Below are 19220 nucleotides of genomic sequence, written 5' to 3'. Positions count from 1 at the left end.
GGTAGCGCTACGTAGAACGTCTACGAAAGTGGCATATTTACTGCTTACAGAGTACATATTTTCAGTTAGCCACGTATACATATGTTCAATGCAATGATTGTACGCGAATAATTTACACATCGTGGCTTCAGTCATATATATGACAACGCGATTATCGGTGATTTTAATAAGTTGATCATCATGCATACGCGTGAACTCTAGTCGTAAATGATCAATTATAATGTGAGTTTGGGGCGATGTTGCGTTGCTGCGTAATCGTTGGAGTATGTCCACCTCGTTTTGTAGCAGGAGCTTCCACGTAGACATTGAAAAGCTTAACTCGCTGCCTTTATTGTCGGCTATGGTGATCTCAACGTGACACAAATCCATACCAATGCGAATTCCTATAGTTAGACGTTTATAAGCTGTTGCAGTCAGTGGATAATCACGCCCCAGGATCCGTACGATTGATGGTTTCGATGTTTTCATCGTTTTTAGCGATACGGATCCAGAACTGTAAGAAACAAGTACATGATATTGATACTTCGGTCGTTTTGCGTTTACAGTGAATGAAGTAAATGAAAAGTGTATAGTAACGTGTACATACCTCATATTGGATTGTTGATGATGATGTAGTTGTTGCTGCTGTTGTTCACATTTATTTGGAAACCCACCATCGTTGCCGGCTGCGCAGGATGAATCGTTTAAGCTGTGTTTGTACATTTTGATGTGCACTATATTTTTTTACGGAGTTCCGTCTGTTCCGTCAAAGTCACTGAGGCTACTGAGCGATTGATGGAATAGCGTCCAAGAGCTCGGCTTAAATAGAGGTGCAATTGCCTCCCCCACCACAGCATTTTATTTTAAAGCTACCAATTTTTCCATAATGTTTTCCAATCTTAACATCGCAGCATATCGCGCGATTGTATGTAATTTGAGCCCCACCTTCAAGGATAAAAGTCTCGACACGTGTTGAATGTAATATAATATCTGTGAAAGCGTCGAATCTTAGAATTATGCGGCGTCAGCAGAAACTGTGTCGGATGATTTTGCGCGCTAATTCGTCATACGCGCGAATCATAGAAATAATTATGCTGTATCGGTAGAAACCGCACAGAACCATGCTGGGACGGATCGTCGTTTTTGTATGCGGTGCATTCGAGGGATGGGGTACGCCAAAAGAGTTAGGCAGAGATACCAAACCATGGTATCAGTCTTAAAAAGCGCACTCTAAACTGCACAAAGCCTCAAATCGTTGCAACGTGTTGCGAGGAAAAGACATATTTCATTTACAACCATGGGAGAATTCGCGCAAGTAGAACGCCAATTGTTGGATCAATCTGCGCGATTGATTTCACAGGAAGAATACCTCGCGTGGGAAGAACGGTGCAACGAGTGCATCGAATCGTTGGAAGAACACAGCCGAGTGAAACGCCCGCGATTATCGATCGGTGTTCAGCAATCGCTGGTTGCTCGAATCGCTCATCTCGAAGGACTAAAATATTCGTTGCGCGGACGTTTCGTGCATGAAGGTGCTGGACATTCGAGCACAGGACTTTTGTGGCGCGAAATAGACACTGCGTTCGATACCCGCGTATTAACTGGTGCAGTGTTAAATTCGAACTATATCGAGCCGCGCAACTTCCTCGAGGATGCGGGGACCATTGTGCTGGAGTATGTACGAGGCGCCTTGAGGAAACATCAGAACCTCAAAGTGAACACTGTGTTCAACGGCGAATTTGTGGCGGGGGACAAACATGCTTGCAAAAGCATCAATACCCGGAACTGCGAACTCTTCGGTACATGTGATCTACAGGAGTGGTACCAACGATGCGTCATCGAACCCACCCTGGCATCGTTGGAAGAGTTTCAGGAACGCGATAGTGGATGGGCATTGATGAGGATTCTCAACCTAACCGTCAACGTTAATAAGTACAATCCGCTGCGCGCAGGGTGCCACTTCAAGTTGCCACGAGAAATATTGATGAAGAAAGCGACAATTAGCGTGCGATCCGAGGATAACGCCTGCTTCGCGCGGGCAGTGGTCGCAGCTCTCCATCCCGCCGAAAGAAACCCTCATCGACCAAGTTCATATCCACATTATACATTGGTGCTAAATCTCCAAGACATTGAGTTTCCAATGTCCCTAGAGCAGCTTGGGAAGTTTGAGCGGCAGAACGGCATCTCCGTCAACGTGTACACCTTCGGGATGGAGAAAGGATCGACGGTCTTTCCGCTGCGTCTCACCAGCCAAAAGAGGGATCGACACGTCAATCTGCTCTACACGCCGAATCATGAGCACGGCGATGTAGGGCACTTTGTGCTGATCAAGGACTTATCCCGACTGGTGAGCATGCAGTTGAGCAGGCACAGAGAAAAAAAATTCATCTGCGATCGGTATGTACATAAACTTATGAAACGTTGAAAAATATCGTTGAAAAAAATTAAATAAAAAAATTTTTGATTTTTTGCAGATGCATGCACTACTTTGGATCTGCCGAGAAGTTGGAGGCCCATTCGCTGGACTGCGGGCAAATGAATGATTGCGCCATCCTGTTGCCCAGCGTAGGAAACAATCTGCTCAAATTCAGCAACCACTGTATGAAGGAGCGGCTCCCCTTCGTGGTGTACGCCGATCTTGAGTGCATCATTGAAAAAACAGAGGACAATCACCGAATGGGTGAAATGGATAGTAAATTGCGCGCGTATCAACACCATAAAGTGCACAGCATTGCATATTATATGCATTGCTCGTACGATACATCACTGTCGACGTATCGATGTTGCCGCGACGCGGATTGTGTTTCATGGTTCGTCAACGAACTGGAAAATTTTGCAAACTTCGCCAAACCCATTCTGACCAACAATGTTCCCATGCTTGATTTAACTCCCGAACAATGGGCGACATTTCGCGATGCAACACACTGTCATATTTGCGAAGAACCATTCAAGGCTGAAGATGTACGAGTTCGCGATCATTGCCATCTATCCGGACGCTTTAGAGGCCCAGCACATTCGGAGTGCAATTTAAATTATAAAAATGCGTTTTACATCCCCATAGTTTTCCATAATTTATCCGGCTACGATTCGCATTTCATTATCGAGGAAATAGCTACCGCTTTCGAAGGCAGCATTGACGTATTACCCATAACGAAAGAAAAGTACATTTCATTCACAAAAAATGTTGAAGATACGGCTGACTCAGACTCGCGAAAATGTATTAAATTGCGATTCATCGATTCATACAAATTTCTCAATACCAGTCTCAACAAATTAGCATCTTTTCTTAGCGCGGATAAATTAAAAATTTTACGATCCGAATTTGAAACATTATCCATCGAAGATTTCAATTTATTGACGCGAAAGGGTGTATTTCCATACGAATACCTTGATTGCGCGAACAAGCTGCAGGATCCATGCTTACCACCGCGCGAGTCATTCTACAGTTCGTTAACGGGTGAGACTGTATCCAAGAGCGATTACGCGCACGCCGAGATTGTCTGGCAGCGTTTCAGGATTAGAACTTTGGGCGAATACAGCGACTTGTATTTGAAAACAGATGTCTTGTTATTGGCAGATATTTTTGAAAATTTTCGCGAAAGTTGTATCAAGAGTTACGGATTAGATTCAGCGCATTATTATACTTTACCTGGCTTTACGTGGGATGCCATGCTAAAACATACTAAAATTACATTCGAATTGCTCACAGACATTGATATGGTCATGTTTATCGAACGCGGTATACGTGGCGGTTTAAGCCAATGTTCCGGAAGATACGCACACGCCAATAACAAGTACATGTCATCTTACAACCCATCGGAACAGTCATCGTACTTGATGTACTTTGACGTGAACAACTTGTACGGATGGGCAATGTGTCAGCCCCTACCATACGCCAAATTTCAATGGGTCGAAGATGTCGCAAATTTTGACGTGTCTTCGTTCGCTGTCGATTCGCCCACGGGATACATTCTCGAGGTAGATCTGGAATATCCGCAACGTCTGCACGACGCTCACGCCGATCTACCGTTCTGCCCGACGCGTGCCAAACCACCTGGCAGCAGACAGGACAAGTTACTCGCGACGGTATACGATAAGCAGCGTTACGTTATCCATTATCGCAACCTGCAGCAGTGCACGAGTCACGGTCTTCGTATTACAAAGATACACCGCGCGCTTCAATTCGCTCAATCTCCCTGGCTCCGCGATTACATCGAACTCAATACACGGTTTAGAACATGCGCGACAAACGACTTTGAAAAAAATTTGTACAAATTGATGAACAACGCAGTATTCGGTAAAACTATGGAAAATGTGCGAAATCAGGTGGACGTAAAACTTTTAACACATTGGGAAGGACGATATGGTGCGGAGGCAATGATCGCGAAACCGAATTTCCACAGCAGAAGTGTTTTTTCGGAAAATTTAATAGCTGTTGAATTGCGAAAACTCGAGGTGAAATTCAATAAACCGATATATGTGGGTATGTGCATTCTAGACATATCAAAAATTTGTTTGTACGAATTTCATCACGAGTACATGTCTCCACTATATGGTCAAAAATGTAAAATTCTATACACAGACACTGATAGCTTCATCTATCACATTCGATGCGATGATATCTACGAGTCCGTGAAACGCAATATCGATAGATTCGACACAAGCGATTATCCTACTGACAATACATATAATATGCCGCGCTTAAATAAGAAGGTTCCGGGGCTGATGAAGGACGAAAATAATGGGATGATAATGACCGAATTCGTAGGTCTTAGAGCGAAAATGTATGCACTTCGCGTAGACGGTAAAAAAGATACGAAAAAAGCGAAAGGCGTCAAGACCAATGTCATAGCCAGAACGATAACTTTCGACGACTACGCGCAGTGTTTGCAAAAGGAGATCGAAATGGTTCGCAGGCAATCATGCATACGGTCTAAATTGCATAAAGTGTACACCATTTCAGAATCCAAAATCGCTCTAAGTCCATACGACGACAAGCGGTATATCGTACCCGATTCTACCGACACTCTGCCCTGGGGACATTATAAAATTCCGTTGTAAAATTCCATTATAAAAGTATTGTAAAAAAAGAAATTTGAACTTGTATGTATAACATTGTATTTATTGAACCATGTATTATTATTATTATTTTACAATACATTATTTTTATTTATCCAAGAATTGTGTGATTTATCAAACCCCAACCACTTGACGTATACCTTATCCCCCTTTCTACGCAGCACTTTTTCCACTAGATACACATCAGGATCGGCGACGCGTTGCAGCTCGTGTTCATAGAATCCTCCGGCAACGGGTTTTCCACAGGAATCGACGAGCAGATACGTCGCGGGATTAGTTGTCTGTACTTTGACTATCTCGAACACCTCCGTTGTCCAATTCGGCGTATAGCCTTTATCGAAGATGGTTTTAAATTTGCTCACGCGCACAAACTCGCCCAACTCGAATCTCGCTGGAGCAGCGATCTTTAGGTTGCTGTATACTGTGGCTAGCAGCTTGTCGGCGATCGCAGGGGTAACATCGCAAGGACGCATTCCGATGGTTCTATGTTTTCGCGCGTTATACTCTGCAAGTAGACGCGGTAGCGAATCGGTCCATCTATAGGTTCCATTGAGCGTAAACAGTTTCTACATATTGTTCTTCAAAGTTCGATTGAAACGTTCTACGACGGAGGCCTTCATCACCGAATACGTTGAATAATGATTAATGTCATGCTTCTTCAAGAGTTTCTGCACATCGGTGTTGTAAAATTCTTTTCCTTGATCGGTTTGCAAATTTTTCGGATATCGATCTCTAAATATCTTTGCAAACGCTTTAGTCACCTCAGCGCCACTTTTAGTCTTGAGCGGCAACGCCCATGCATACTTGCTCAACATATCGATGACGGTGAGAATATAGTGGTGACCTTGGTTGAATCGCGAGTAAGGGCGCATTTCTACAACGTCAGCTTGCCACAGATTATCGTATCCTTGTACTATGACGCGCCTCCGCGGGAAACGTCTTCGAGCTGGAGTAATTCCTCAACAAGTTGTCGCTTCTTGTGACCATGGTTTTCTTTACTCTTGGATTTCGATAATGGTTGCATGTTTAATCACAGGGGTGTCTTGGACATGAATGATGTGATAATTATCGTGCACGTGCATTATGTGCCCCCGTCGGTCCGAGGAAATTCTGGACAAGTTCAATCGTCTCGCATGATTCTCCTTCGTAGCGCTACTGCGGGATAGAATTCAACGCCTGTGATATCTTATGATCACTGTTTTGCAACGTCAGCATATCTCTTTGAAACACGACCAGCTTCCTCTCTAATTCTTCCTGCTGCTCTCTCAAAAGTTTACTGCTCTTTTCCACGTATAGTTTATTGACGGCATCGCTGTCGGCCACCGGCTGAGCTACGCGTCGTATCTTGCGCGATTTTGCATTAAAGTCGGCTCCGGTAACGCAAAGAGCGTTATCACGCATATAATTTCGAAGCATGCCGCTCCATTTGTAATAGTCCATTGTAGCTACTCCACTCTTCTCGAGCGATACCCCAAATTTGTTGATCGGCATCTCGACCCATATAGTGCACATCATCGGCGTGCGGTTTAATTTATAATGAGGCCTGCCTCACGGAGTTCCTCGATAATCGATAGAATTTCGTTGTCGTGCGAGTTGTTACCCGCCTGACGCGACGCTTCCAGCAAACGCAATCGATCCACCAGCTCGTTGGGATCATCCCAGTGCACATAATCGATCTTGTTATCGTTTACCGCCATGACTCGCGGTGTCCTTAGACCTTTCCCCGCTTTACTGGTCAATACACGGGGTAGTAGTGGCGCAATTACATGTTTGTACTTGTATCCCTTGTTACCCAGTATGGGGTTTTGTGCGCTATGGCCACGTCTGTGAGCATTCGTCATCAGCAGTATACTTTTGTATTTTTGTTTATCAGCATCAGTGTATATAGCATCATCGGGAATTCTCTTGAAAATCAGTTCGTACAGACCGGGCGTTCCTCCATACCTTACACCGTCTATGATTATATTATCATTCTTGTCCATATCCAAAGCCTTATCCCCCAGCATCATTCCACTACCACCAAAGTGTACACCGTACACATAATCTATGGTCGTATCCCTATCTCCACTTAGGATTGCGCTCATGTATTTTTGTCCCAACGGACCGAAATGGTTGCGAAACGTTTCTTGCCCCTCGGATGTTTGGAGTTGCTCTCTAATAGATGCTGCAAGCGACTCATCGGTAGAAGTTTCATACACGTCTTCGTCATCATTGGTTGTGAGCGACTGTACATCGGGAAATGTATTTATTGACGCAGGAGGTACCGTGGAATCGTTTGATGCGACATTCAACCGTTTCCGCTTCGACTGAACTGGTGTGGAGGTTACGAGCGAATTTTCCAATGACATGTATGACTGTTTACTATTTCTTTTACGCGATGCGTTCCATGTCGGCCGGATTTTTGTTTTAGGCGTTAATGTTTCAATGCTCATACTCGTCGCAGGTGATATGTCAGCTTCTGTCTCAGCAGTATTTTCCACAATATGTTTTAAGGGCTCGGTAATAGGTTTAAAGTATTTTTCCAGTGCGATATCTTCATCCATCTTGTCAGTCTTCAAAGACTGATGTTTCCTGCGAATGGATTCGCTGGTTTTTGCAATTTCCATCGCTATTCTCTCGCGATCCTTAATCTCCTGACTACTAATCATCATTGTATCGCAGACGTTGCTTTCCCACCGATGTGTTGACGACGATTGAGCATCTCACGGTAGCGCAAACTCGTTAAATCCCTTTCTATAACGCCCATTGGACATCGCGCTATCTTTATCTATCACCATGAAACCATACTCCCGCTGCCAACAATTACGACACAAAGCGCAGAAATCCTCGTAAGACATATCAGTGTTTACATGATCGTTGTACACATGTTTCAAGTTGGTACCATCCTGCTTAAACAGTATCAACAGATTCGCATTGTCGCGTATAAGATGTTTGGGAATCTTTGCATACGTCTGACAGAGATAGAAGCAGTCGACGTTCGAGTGGCGTCCCATTGCAAAGTATTCCCTTATCGTATCTTGCTTGTCGCATGCCACGTCATCAAAGATAAAAATGGAATTCGGAAGCGATTCGCTCGGTGGGATGACGTCACTATTATTTGAAAATGTAAAGTAGCCAATTTCATCTATCGCAGTCAATAAATTCTCCAAATACTTATATTTTGGCTGTTGCAACGACTTGGAATACACGTACAGGTTCTCGAAGCACACGCCGTGAGGACTTTCCAACAAGCTGACCAGCACGTTGGTCTTTCCACAATTTGATGGACCACAAATGAGGCAGCGTATAGTGTTTGGTAGCATGCTACCGTGTCTGCGTCTCGTTTTCGGAGACATCATTTGCGATTTATCATCAAAATTAGTCACGCGTATCGCCACAGGTTGTCGCACGAATCGCATCCTCTCCGTGAACTGCGAAAAATGATTTTGATACGTCGAAGCTGCGGTGCGCTCTATTTATAGGCTCGCGCCGAAGCAAAACAGCTCATTATTCAAAATGCTTCTGATCCTGTCGCATAATTGTGATATTCGAGACCAAACCGCTGAGCAGTTGAAATATATATAAAAAATTATTCTACTGCGAGAGTTTGGCAGACACATCGATCAGTTGTGGGACAGACTCCCCGAGCATATAAAAGTCGATTCTGAGGTTCAGCAGTATCGTCGATGCTTGGAACATTATAATCGCCCTTGGCAGCGAACGCATATCGACGGTCCAGCACCATTGATTAAAAACTGCAGCGAATGTCGTCGAAGAGAGTAAAGAAAGGTTGTGGTCTGTTAAATCGGGCGATAAACGCGTTACCTATCGAATTACATATTCCGGGATATCAGTTTTGTGGTCCAGGAACTCATCTGGCAAAACGATTGGCTAGAGGCGATCGAGGCATCAATCCGTTGGACGCAGCGTGTCGCGAACACGATATTGCATATTCGCGTAGCAACGACCTCGGTGAAAGGCACACGGCAGATAAGGTTCTCGCTGACAAAGCGCGAAAACGCATCGTTGCGCGAGACTCGACTCTGGGTGAAAGAGGTGCTGCTACAGCTGTTTGGGCAGCTATGAAAGCTAAGACGAAAATCGGAATGGGGATGAAAACAAAACCCCGCAAAAGGACTGTAAGGAGAGCATCGCAAAAGCGGATACTTCCGGTGGCAAAACGAGGTGGCATATTACCACTTCTCCCGCTGCTAGGTGTTCTCGGATCATTAGCCGGTGGAGCAGCGGGGATCGCCAAGGCGGTAAACGATAATAAGGCGGCGCAACATCAGCTGCAGGAAATGCAGCGTCATAATCGCACCATGGAAGGTCGCGGACTTTATCTCGCACCATACAAGCGCGGACAGGGAATATCGAAACAAAAAAAAAAAACGCCGAAAAGACAATAAAAATGCCGGAGGGCGTAACTACAGATGCGCAATTGGGGGAGTTGGCAAAATGTATGCGTATTCCATTTTTTAGAGGTGTTTTTATGCGCAATGCACTACCTGTTGGAGGAGTACGCCGAAACGAGAGCGGTATCGTGAATTTGGATAATGTCGAGGGACCGGGGACTCATTGGGTGGCGTATGCGAAGAGGGGGCGTCGAGCTGTATACTTCGACAGCTTTGGCAATCTTCGACCGCCTAAGGAATTGGTACAATATCTGGATAAAGATGTCGTGAAAATCGAATACAATCACGCGCCTTATCAGGAGTACAATCAGAGCAATTGTGGTCAACTATGTCTACGCTTTCTACAAACGATTGGTTGCAAATTTAAGGATTGACTTCTCACCACTTTGATTCAGTACGAGTCCAGTCGTACAGCTTGGAATATGTCGTTAACATTCACTCTAACCGGCAAGAGTAGCACCCTCGCGGTGAGCTACTTTCCACCCATAGATTTGAGCGACGATGATTACGAGCTTGGTCTAACAACCCTTGAAACTTACCATACAATACCCAACATCGACTCCAGCAACGATAAATTCTACTTCACCACAAACTATGAGACCAATAGCAGCGTCGGCACCAGCCTTGAATACATTACGATTCCCCACGGTTCATACGAATTAGACGCCATTGCCAAGTATTTGAAACAGCGATTACTCGAGCGATATCCTCAAAAACTCGATGGCACCAATGCCAACGATGGTAGCGACAGCGATGAGTATCCTATAGTGTTGCGTCCCAACAACAACACCATGAAAAGTGAGCTGTACTGCTCGTTCATTGTAGACTTTACGAAGCCCAATAACATTGGATCGTTACTGGGATTCTCGACGAATCGCGTATTAGAACCGGAACAGTGGCACGAATCGGACGATCCGATTAATATCATGAATGTGAACATTATTCGCGTAGAATGTAGCGTGACCGCTGGCGCGTACAGCAATGGGAAGCGCGTACATACCATACATGAATTTTCTCCCAGAGTACCGCCGGGATATAAGATATCGGAAACGCCCGCGCAGATCATTTACCTTCCAATCACCGCACAGGTCATTTCGGATCTAACGATACGTGTTGTGGATCAAGACGGGCGGTTGCTTGATTTTCGAGGTGAAGAGATTACCATCAGACTGCACGTACGACGACGTCGATGATAATACATGTGGTGCAGTCGTATGAGATGCTTGTGTTGAACGACTCCAGAAACACGTTTCTTCCAAACGAAATTGTTTGCAGCAGCAACAACAACAACAACAACAACAACAACAACAACTGCAACTGCAACAGCTCTGATTACGCTAAAAAGAAGAGGTTCAGTGCTGCGAACATTGCATTTTTGAAATCGCTGGGATTCATTGTACGCAATTAAGTTGAAAAATGACTGACATTCTAAGCATTAGCGCGAAGCCGACGTTTGATGATCGCATCGTCAAGCTTGAGACTCACACATACAACCCTTACGTCAACACGACGTTTGGATACAGCGATGAGATAAGAATACCTATACAGCAACAGGATTTATACACATTACCGTGTGAAAGTTTCCTCTACCTGGAGGGGAAATTGACGATAAATAAGCCGAATGATGTATCACCGGTGATGTTGGGAAATAATTGCATGGCATTCATATTTGATGAGATTCGATATGAACTGAATGGTGTGGAGATTGATCGCAACAGAAACGTTGGAATAACTAGCACACTTAAAAACTATGTATCGATGACATCTGATGAAGACAAAAATATGGAGAATGCGGGATGGGGCTTGAAACGGCACGATGAGCTAATAGTGAAAAATCATTTCAATTTTTGCATCCCGCTCAAATATTTGTTGGGATTTTGCGAGGACTACAAACGCATGGTTATTAATGCGCGTCACGAATTGATTTTAATACGATCGCGCAACGATAACAATTCTCTAATAGGATCGCCGACGTTGGAACCAGAAATTGAATTACTTAAAGTGCAATGGCGGATGCCTCACGTGACGCTGAACGACGTTAATAAGCTGTCGTTGCTACATGCTTTGGAAAGTGGACAAAACCTGAGCATTAGTTTTCGCTCGTGGGATCTGTACGAGTATCCTCTCTTACAGAGCACGACCAAGCATTCGTGGGCCGTGAAGGCAGCTGCACAGTTGGAGAAGCCGCGATACATTATCTTTGCTCTACAGACTGCTCGAAAGAATGTGATGACTGAAGATGTTACTCGATTTGACCACTGCAAATTGACCAATGTAAAACTTTTTCTCAACTCGGAATTTTACCCGTACGATGACATGAACTTGGACTTTGACAAGAATAGGCACGCCATCTTATTTAACATGTATACGCATTTTCGTAAATCGTATTACGGACATAGTTGCAACGAGGCATTATTCACCGTAGCCCAATTTTTGCAATTTGGCCCCCTCGTGGTGATTGATTGCTCGCGACAAAATGAGTCGATCAAGAATAGCACCGTGGACGTGCGCATAGAATTTGATTGTAAAGAAAACGTACCTGCAAATACTACGGCCTACTGTTTGATTCTGCACGATCGGGTGGTTGAATACAATCCGCTGACAAATGTGGTGCGCAAAATCAATTAAATTACTGCGCTACTTGCCCGCCCTCTCCTGTACCAAATTCGTACAAAATTTCATCGTGAAAATTGAGATGCTTTACGAGAAAGACTGCATTCTCCAGTCTGTCTTGGAAGCGAACGGACCTCTAAATTGTATCGATAATGGTCGTACCAACATTCGTTGACCTGCAAGGGTTCATCGTCGATGGAAGATTTGTCGCGAAGGAAGTGGCTATCCTACGAAAGGGAACAATTCTCTCGCACTATATTTTTGGGAGTTCGATGCCACAATATCTTCTTACAAAATCCGACAAATCGAGCATCCGGTGGTTGGTGGCAAAACATCATGGACTACGTTGGGAAGATGGAGACGTTCCGTACAGTATGGCTAAACAGCTAATTATGAAAGCTGTAGCCGATGCGATCGACGAGGAAGATGACACACCCCATGTCGTATACGTTAAAGGGCTGCAGAAACGCGATTGGCTCATGGATTTCCTCGATGAAAATACGAGAGCGGACGTGATCATCGAGACGCTAGACATTGACTACGAGGATATCAAATCCCTAAATAAGCTAAACGTAATTAATACTCTGCGATGTGGCAGACACGCAAAGCACTGTGCCATGCAAAATGTATTTAAAATATTCAACTGGTGGTCTAAACGCCAGAGGGAAATACACAAATAAAATATAATCAATTTTTTATGCATAACTGTTTTTTCTTCACCCTCCTCAACCTCCAACCTTCTGCATGTACGCTAGATTAAGACGATAGTTGTAATTATGTACAAGTAGTACGATTCATGATCAACGCGGTATGATAGACGTTCGATAGATGTTCAGAGTGGTACGTTAGGCGTTTGATAGATGTTCAAAGTGGTACGATAGACGTTCGATAGATGTTCAAAGTGGTACGATAGATGACGTTGAAAGTGGTCCAATACACGTTTGATACATGTTCAGAGTGGTATGGTAGATATTCAATACGTGATCAGAGTGGTATGGTCTAGTCGAATGATGTGCCCATAGAAGAAGGGAAAGAAGATGCGTGCGAATAAGGAGAGGACGGTCAGTGAAGAAGAAGAAGATAAGTACATGGAGGAGGATGGTCAGCGAAAATGCAGGTGGCCTGTGATGAAGATGGCGAAGAACAAAGGCATCCTACTTTGCAAAGCTATGCATTTCTCGATTTCATCATAGGAGGGGGTTTTGACGTGCGAGAGCCAGGAGATGCATCGAGACCAGTTGTCCATCAAACGTTAAAGACAGCAGACTAATTTAAATAATTTCTGCGAAAATGGGACTATTAAGGATTGCCCCCGAGTGTGACCCTGAGGTATGTACTTAACAGTATTTTTTTAACATTTATCGCGTTTAACCATTGATACCGAGTGAGATTAAAATCAGACGTTTCTATGTTCCAGAACTCACCACCCTCGTCACCTCCCGGACCGCCATCGCCACCACCGTCACCCCCCGGGCTGCCATCGCCACCACCGTCACCCCCGTCGCCGAGGGTGTGGTCCCCAGATTGGGGCTCTCCTCAGCCGTCGCCGTCACCACCACCTTCACCCCCGCTGCAAGTATGTAATACTTTGCATTTTTTTATTTTTTTATTTTTTTTATATATTTAATATGTTTTGTATAAATATTATATCAATTTTTTGTGTGTTCTAGAATTTATATTTCATGATGAATGCGCGGGTGGTGGGGGAACCATCGGCGCAGGCTGAGGAGAATGCGGCGGGCCCCACGAGGGTGGCCAGGCTGCGGCAGCCCTGGGTGGGGCCGCCGATACGGCAGCGGCGATCGCCATCATCATCACCATCACCACCGCGATCCTCACAATAGATATATTATTTTTTTTTTTTATATTTATATTTATATATTCTTTTTTTTATATTTATATATTCTTTTATTTATATTATATTCTTTTTTTATATTCTTTTTTATATTTATATTTATATATTATATTCTTTTTTTATATTATATTCTTTTTATATTTATATATTCTTTTTTTATATTTATATTTATATTTATATATTCTTTTTTTTTATATTATATTCTTTTATTTGTAACAATTTATATATCTTAAACCTATATTATATTCTTTTATTTGTAACAATATATATCTTAAACCTATATTATTTATATTATATTCTTTTATTTGTAACAATATATATCTTAAACCTATATTATTTCTCCATTGCATTCACCCATCATCCTCCCCGCCATCTAATTTTAAGATTCCGCGTTTCTGTGTTACATTTCATTCTTCGCGCCGCCAAGTGACATCACCCTGCACGGCTGCTCCAGAGGAGTCGAATTGCGCGAGATCGCGCGATACGCAGCGACGTTAAATCGGAACGCTTTGAAATACTGTTAGCTTTAGAATGCATGCGATTCTATCCCCTATGTAGTGGTGTCTCTTTCCCTCCTAGAATTTTGACTTTAAAGTAATGCTCCATCTCTTTCCCTCGAAGACGCGGTGTCGAGAAACGCCGATCTTTCCCGACATCGTCCGAAACAATTTCTGATAAAATTTTTCATAAAAATAAATTATTATACGCCGACGTTGTGTGTGTGTGTGTGTGTGTGTGTGTGTGTGTGTGTGTGTGCCACATATGTGACGCTCCGTTGGTTTCGCTATATGTACCATTCGGAAAAGACTAATGTCAGAGACGGCGTTTGGGGGAGTTGGTTAGGCGGCTGACTCGTACCGCGGAGGTCTTGGGTTCGAGCCCCGTCGCCCCGAGAAGTTTTTTCATTTATATTAATATCATAAAATTAATATTTCCTTCCTTACCGACAGTCTGTTGTACCACGCTCCAGAGTAGCACCTTCCTTACCGACAGTCTGTACCACGCTCCAGAGTAGCGCACCGTCACCCCGCGGTTCCTCCTCCTCCTCCTCCTCGATGATACCCCCGCACCGTCACCCCGCGGTTCCTCCTCCTCTTCCTCGATGATACCCCCCACCACTCCGTCATCTCTATGACGTCATCCGCCGCCAGCCCGCCGACAAAAAAACAAATTTTCAAATTTGAGTTTCAAGGTCATGATCATGACCTTGAAACTCAAATTTGAATTAGAATCCCCCTTGTCTTACTACTGATGGCAGCGGACGTGCAGCAACAATTGGCTGCTGCCACCCGCGAATTTATTGCGTACAGTTTGGCACTGGACGAGTCAACGGACATGACAGGCACACCACAGATTGCAATATTTGTTCGTGGTGTCAATGAGAAGTTGTCAATAATAGAGTAACTGTTAGATTTCAGTCCCTTAAAAGAGACCACGACAGGAGCGGATATCTTGTCGTGCGTAGAAAAAGCGGTCGACGGTATGGGGTTAGACTGGACCAAGCTGGTCTCTGTCACAACCGATAGTGCTCCAGTAATGGTTGGAGAGCACATCGGATTTGTCGGCCGCCTCCGAAATGGTTTAAGAAATCTTCCAGTTCCGCATAAAATTGATAAATTCCATTGTATCATTTGTGGAGGTAAGCGCCCCCGCGCGGACGGCGAGCGAAGCGACGCGGCGATCTGCGCGCTTGCAACAGCGAAAGAGGCGCGGCGATCGGCAGACGACGCATGCTCTGCAGTTACGCTAGAATATTGGGCCAGACTGCACGTTGTAATAAAAACCTAAAAACCTCACAGTGTGTAAATTCTTTGATACCCACACACAAAAATTGTGCGTTTTCTTACAAATTTCGCTCAGGTACCTACGTGGCTTGATTATTATTAGTTATCGGTATTTACCACAGTAAATGTTTTTTATAAGAATTCTGTGTTCTTAAGATTCTATTAGAGGTTAACAATTTTAATTTGTTGTTCATACTTTTTCCAAACATTCCAAGTTTCCACCAACTGGGTTCTGTGTGCAAAGCGGATGGGGGTGAAGCGGATGGTCAATCCTCTTTGCCCTGCTAATCCCGCTCATATTATTATTGCCGTTTTATTTTATTCTAGCATGGTTTTCCAGTACAAACGTAAAACAGTTCAAGCGAAATGGACGGAGAGCAATCTAAAATGCGCCATGTATGCAGTCAATGAAAAAAAAAGAGTCTATTACGTCTGCAGCTAAAAAATACCTGATTCCGTATACATTACAACGGCATTTGAAGTCAGGAAGTTGTAAAAAAAAAATGGGAAGGTTTACTACTGTTTTTACCGAAGAACAAGAAAATGAGTTATGTAATTACTTGAAAGAGTTAGATAATCTATTTTTCGGCCTAACTCGTGCTGAATTCCTGCAACTAGTTTATGATTTTGCAGCAAAATATAATATTGAGAACCCTTTCAAGAACGGTAAAGCTGGTGAAGATTGGTTTGCCGGTTGTAAGCGAAGACACCCTGATATTGTGCTGCGATCACCTGAACCCACTTCCATCGCTAGAGCAAGAGGCTTTAACAGACCACAGGTGGAGCGGTTTTATTTACTTTTGTGGGACCAGATTGAGAAATTTAATTTTGATGCAACTACGATTTACAATATGGATGAGACTGGCGTGAGAACGACGACTTCTAAGCCACCAAAGGTTTTGAGTACGAAAGGAAAAAAACAAGTTGGAGTTATTAGCAGTGCTGAAAGAGGTCAACTTACAACTGCCATATGCTGTTGCAATGATGCTGGTACATATGTTCCACCATTTTTCATTTTGGTCGAAAACGGATGCAAGATCGGCTTTTAGATGGTGCCCCTCCAGGTTCCCGAGCCTCCGTGAGTGATAATAGTTGGATAAATGGACAAGTTTTCTTGCTGTGGCTTCAGTATTTTGTTGAAATGGTTCGTCCAAATGAAAACCGAAAAGTTTTGTTGCTACTTGTGTAACAAACCTACAAAACTGCGCCTTTCTTTTTCACATTAATAAAACCAATTAATAAGTACTTAAATACTTATATTTTTATTATATTCTTATTAATCCTACTTTAATAAGGTGTGTATTAATATTAAAATTAGCTCAGAGTATCGCGAGACGCGAGTGCGATGAAAGAGAGAATCGAGTGATGAAGAGTGGGAGAATCGAACGCATGCGCGATCCTCAGTCAATCGGCGGATCGGCGAGAGTAAGGATCGAAGCAGAAAAATATGCATAGCAATGAGTGGGAGAATCGAGCGTTCCGCGCGCGCCTGCGCACTAACCAGTCGATTTGTAGACCGGCTGGAGAACAAATCGAGCGAGTCGAGAATGATTGACGCGTTTATAGTCGAACTCCATTCCTATTGGTGCGCTCCCAAAATCCAGAACATGTATAAATACGGGCACGATAGCCCAGAGAGCATTCATTCTATTCTATTCGGTTCATTCAATGCCAGTCAAGAATTCTATTTCAAACAGTCAATTATTCAATGTAAAAGGATCATTTAAAGCTTATAGCTGATCCCAACATAAATTAATGCTCCAACTTTGGAAGCCGCTTTGTAGGCCCCTCGGTTCTGTCGAGCGTCCCAACCAAAGCCATAGTCGCTAAGTTTGACGAGACGTTCAGGCCGTGGAAGCCGCCTTGTAGGCCCCTTAGTTAGTTGAAGCAAAGTTATTAATTCTTATTCTCAGGTTTGTACATTACTCCTGAGCAACGTGGGACTGAGATCACTCCAGGTGGCAAACCTGCCCCTGATGAAACGGAGAACAATTCAAAACGTATCTCAACTTAACATATTCAATTCCTAAATCCTAAACTATTACATAAACCTATTATCCTTCTATATTGACCGAGAGTCACTATTCATAATCCAATTCATTCTATCGACTAAGACGTTATTATTAGACATTTAAGTTATATATATATCAAATTGATCGATCAAACGGGCGTTGTTTTGTACCGACAGAGAGTCGCAACCCAAGACGATCAACTTTATTTCTTTGTACCGACCGAGAGTCGCAACCTATTTAATTATTATAATTCCTTTAAAATTATAAAGAGTTAATTTATGTTTGTTTGTATAATTCAGAAGTGTTTTCCTGAATAAACACTATTAAGTTAAATTCTTGTTCTTGAATTTTAATTCTTTATCGCACGCCACTCGAACTAATCCTGAAATCCTGTAAGAAGCGTTACATCACGCTCGAAACCGTTACACTTGACAACTACGAATCTCACAAGTATTATCCAGCCTTATAATTTACATGGAAAAATCACGTTGTTTTCGTATCCTTTGCTCCACATACTACAAACAAAATGCAGCCGTTAGATGTTGCTGTTCATGGATCAATACAAAAACACTTTGAACAAGAGCTAAACACTTTTCAAAAAAGTCACCTAGCGAGAATTATCAACCAGTATGATATCGCAAAACTTTTCGGAGCAGCCTACAGCAAAGGTGCCTCTGTACAAAATGCTATTCCAGGATTTAAAAAAACAGGACTTTGGCCCTATAATCCACATGTACTGCACTACAATGCAGCATTGTAGAGACAGAAAATCTTGAGACGACTATTAAGAGCTCATCACCATTTCAAGTAAGACCAATACCCATTATGGCTGTACCAAAAATAGCTCGTAAAAATAAAGGACAAAGGGCAGAAGTGTTGACATCCAGTCCCATAAGAAATCAGCAAGCTTCTAAGTTGCACAAAGTTAATAACAAGAAAACGAAAATAGTCAAAATAGCTAGCCCTACCTGTAGCCGTCGAGCAAAAAAAAAACGACAAAAAAGTCTGCCAAAGATAACAAAAATATCCGATTTTTCTGCTTGGTGTGTTTTGACCCCCCATCTGAAGACTGGATCCAGTGCAGCCAATGTACCAGATGGGCCCATAAATGCTGCACTGCATATGAAAGATCTGGCAGTTACTTCTGTGACGAATGCCAAGATTGACTTTGCGTTATTTAATAACATCCGCTTTGCCCGACCCCCTCATCCACTATGCCCAGTGGGATAGGGTAAAACGGATTGATTGACTTACGTACGTTTTTGATTCTAAAAAAGTTTAAATGTTTTAGTTATCAATTTTTTCCTTATTTTATTTGAGAGCAGATTAATTTTAAATAATTATTAGGATAAAAAATATTTCTCATCTCAATTGTAACTGTGTTATTTTTCTCACTAAACCTTAACACGTCCGCATTGCCCGGGCTTCCGCTACACCTGATTTACGATTAGAATTAATAGATTTAAAGGGTGACCGGGCACTCAAGAAAAAATTTACCGAAACA

The 19220-nt window shown here is 43.1% G+C and overlaps 3 protein-coding genes and 1 long non-coding RNA gene across 4 annotated transcripts in view; 2 read left to right on the top strand and 2 right to left on the bottom strand.

Moving 5' to 3' along the window:
* Positions 1 to 19220, bottom strand: part of LOC143372282 (uncharacterized) — a 394641-nt gene that overhangs the window by 90355 nt on the left and 285066 nt on the right. The gene's annotated exons all lie outside the window — the stretch shown is intronic.
* The window catches only part of LOC143372204 (uncharacterized), a 170582-nt gene that overhangs the window by 80237 nt on the left and 71125 nt on the right, over positions 1 to 19220 (bottom strand). The window lies entirely within an intron of this gene.
* LOC143372391 (uncharacterized) lies at positions 1088 to 15324 on the top strand. The gene is made up of 3 exons (XM_076818541.1): positions 1088 to 2376; positions 2454 to 4387; positions 15179 to 15324. Exons 1-3 carry the CDS (start codon positions 1277 to 1279, stop codon positions 15322 to 15324), a joined length of 3180 nt encoding a protein of 1059 aa, XP_076674656.1. The 5' UTR covers positions 1088 to 1276.
* LOC143372390 (uncharacterized) lies at positions 16033 to 19218 on the top strand. Its single transcript, XM_076818540.1, is given in 3 exon segments — positions 16033 to 16110; positions 16112 to 16750; positions 18186 to 19218. Coding segments are annotated over 3 exon segments (1008 nt in total). The 3' UTR covers positions 18477 to 19218.

The sequence above is a fragment of the Andrena cerasifolii genome, chromosome 8 (genome assembly GCF_050908995.1).
Source record: "Andrena cerasifolii isolate SP2316 chromosome 8, iyAndCera1_principal, whole genome shotgun sequence".
Lineage (NCBI taxonomy): Eukaryota > Metazoa > Arthropoda > Insecta > Hymenoptera > Andrenidae > Andrena > Andrena cerasifolii.
This window is presented reverse-complemented; position numbering and strand designations above follow the sequence as displayed.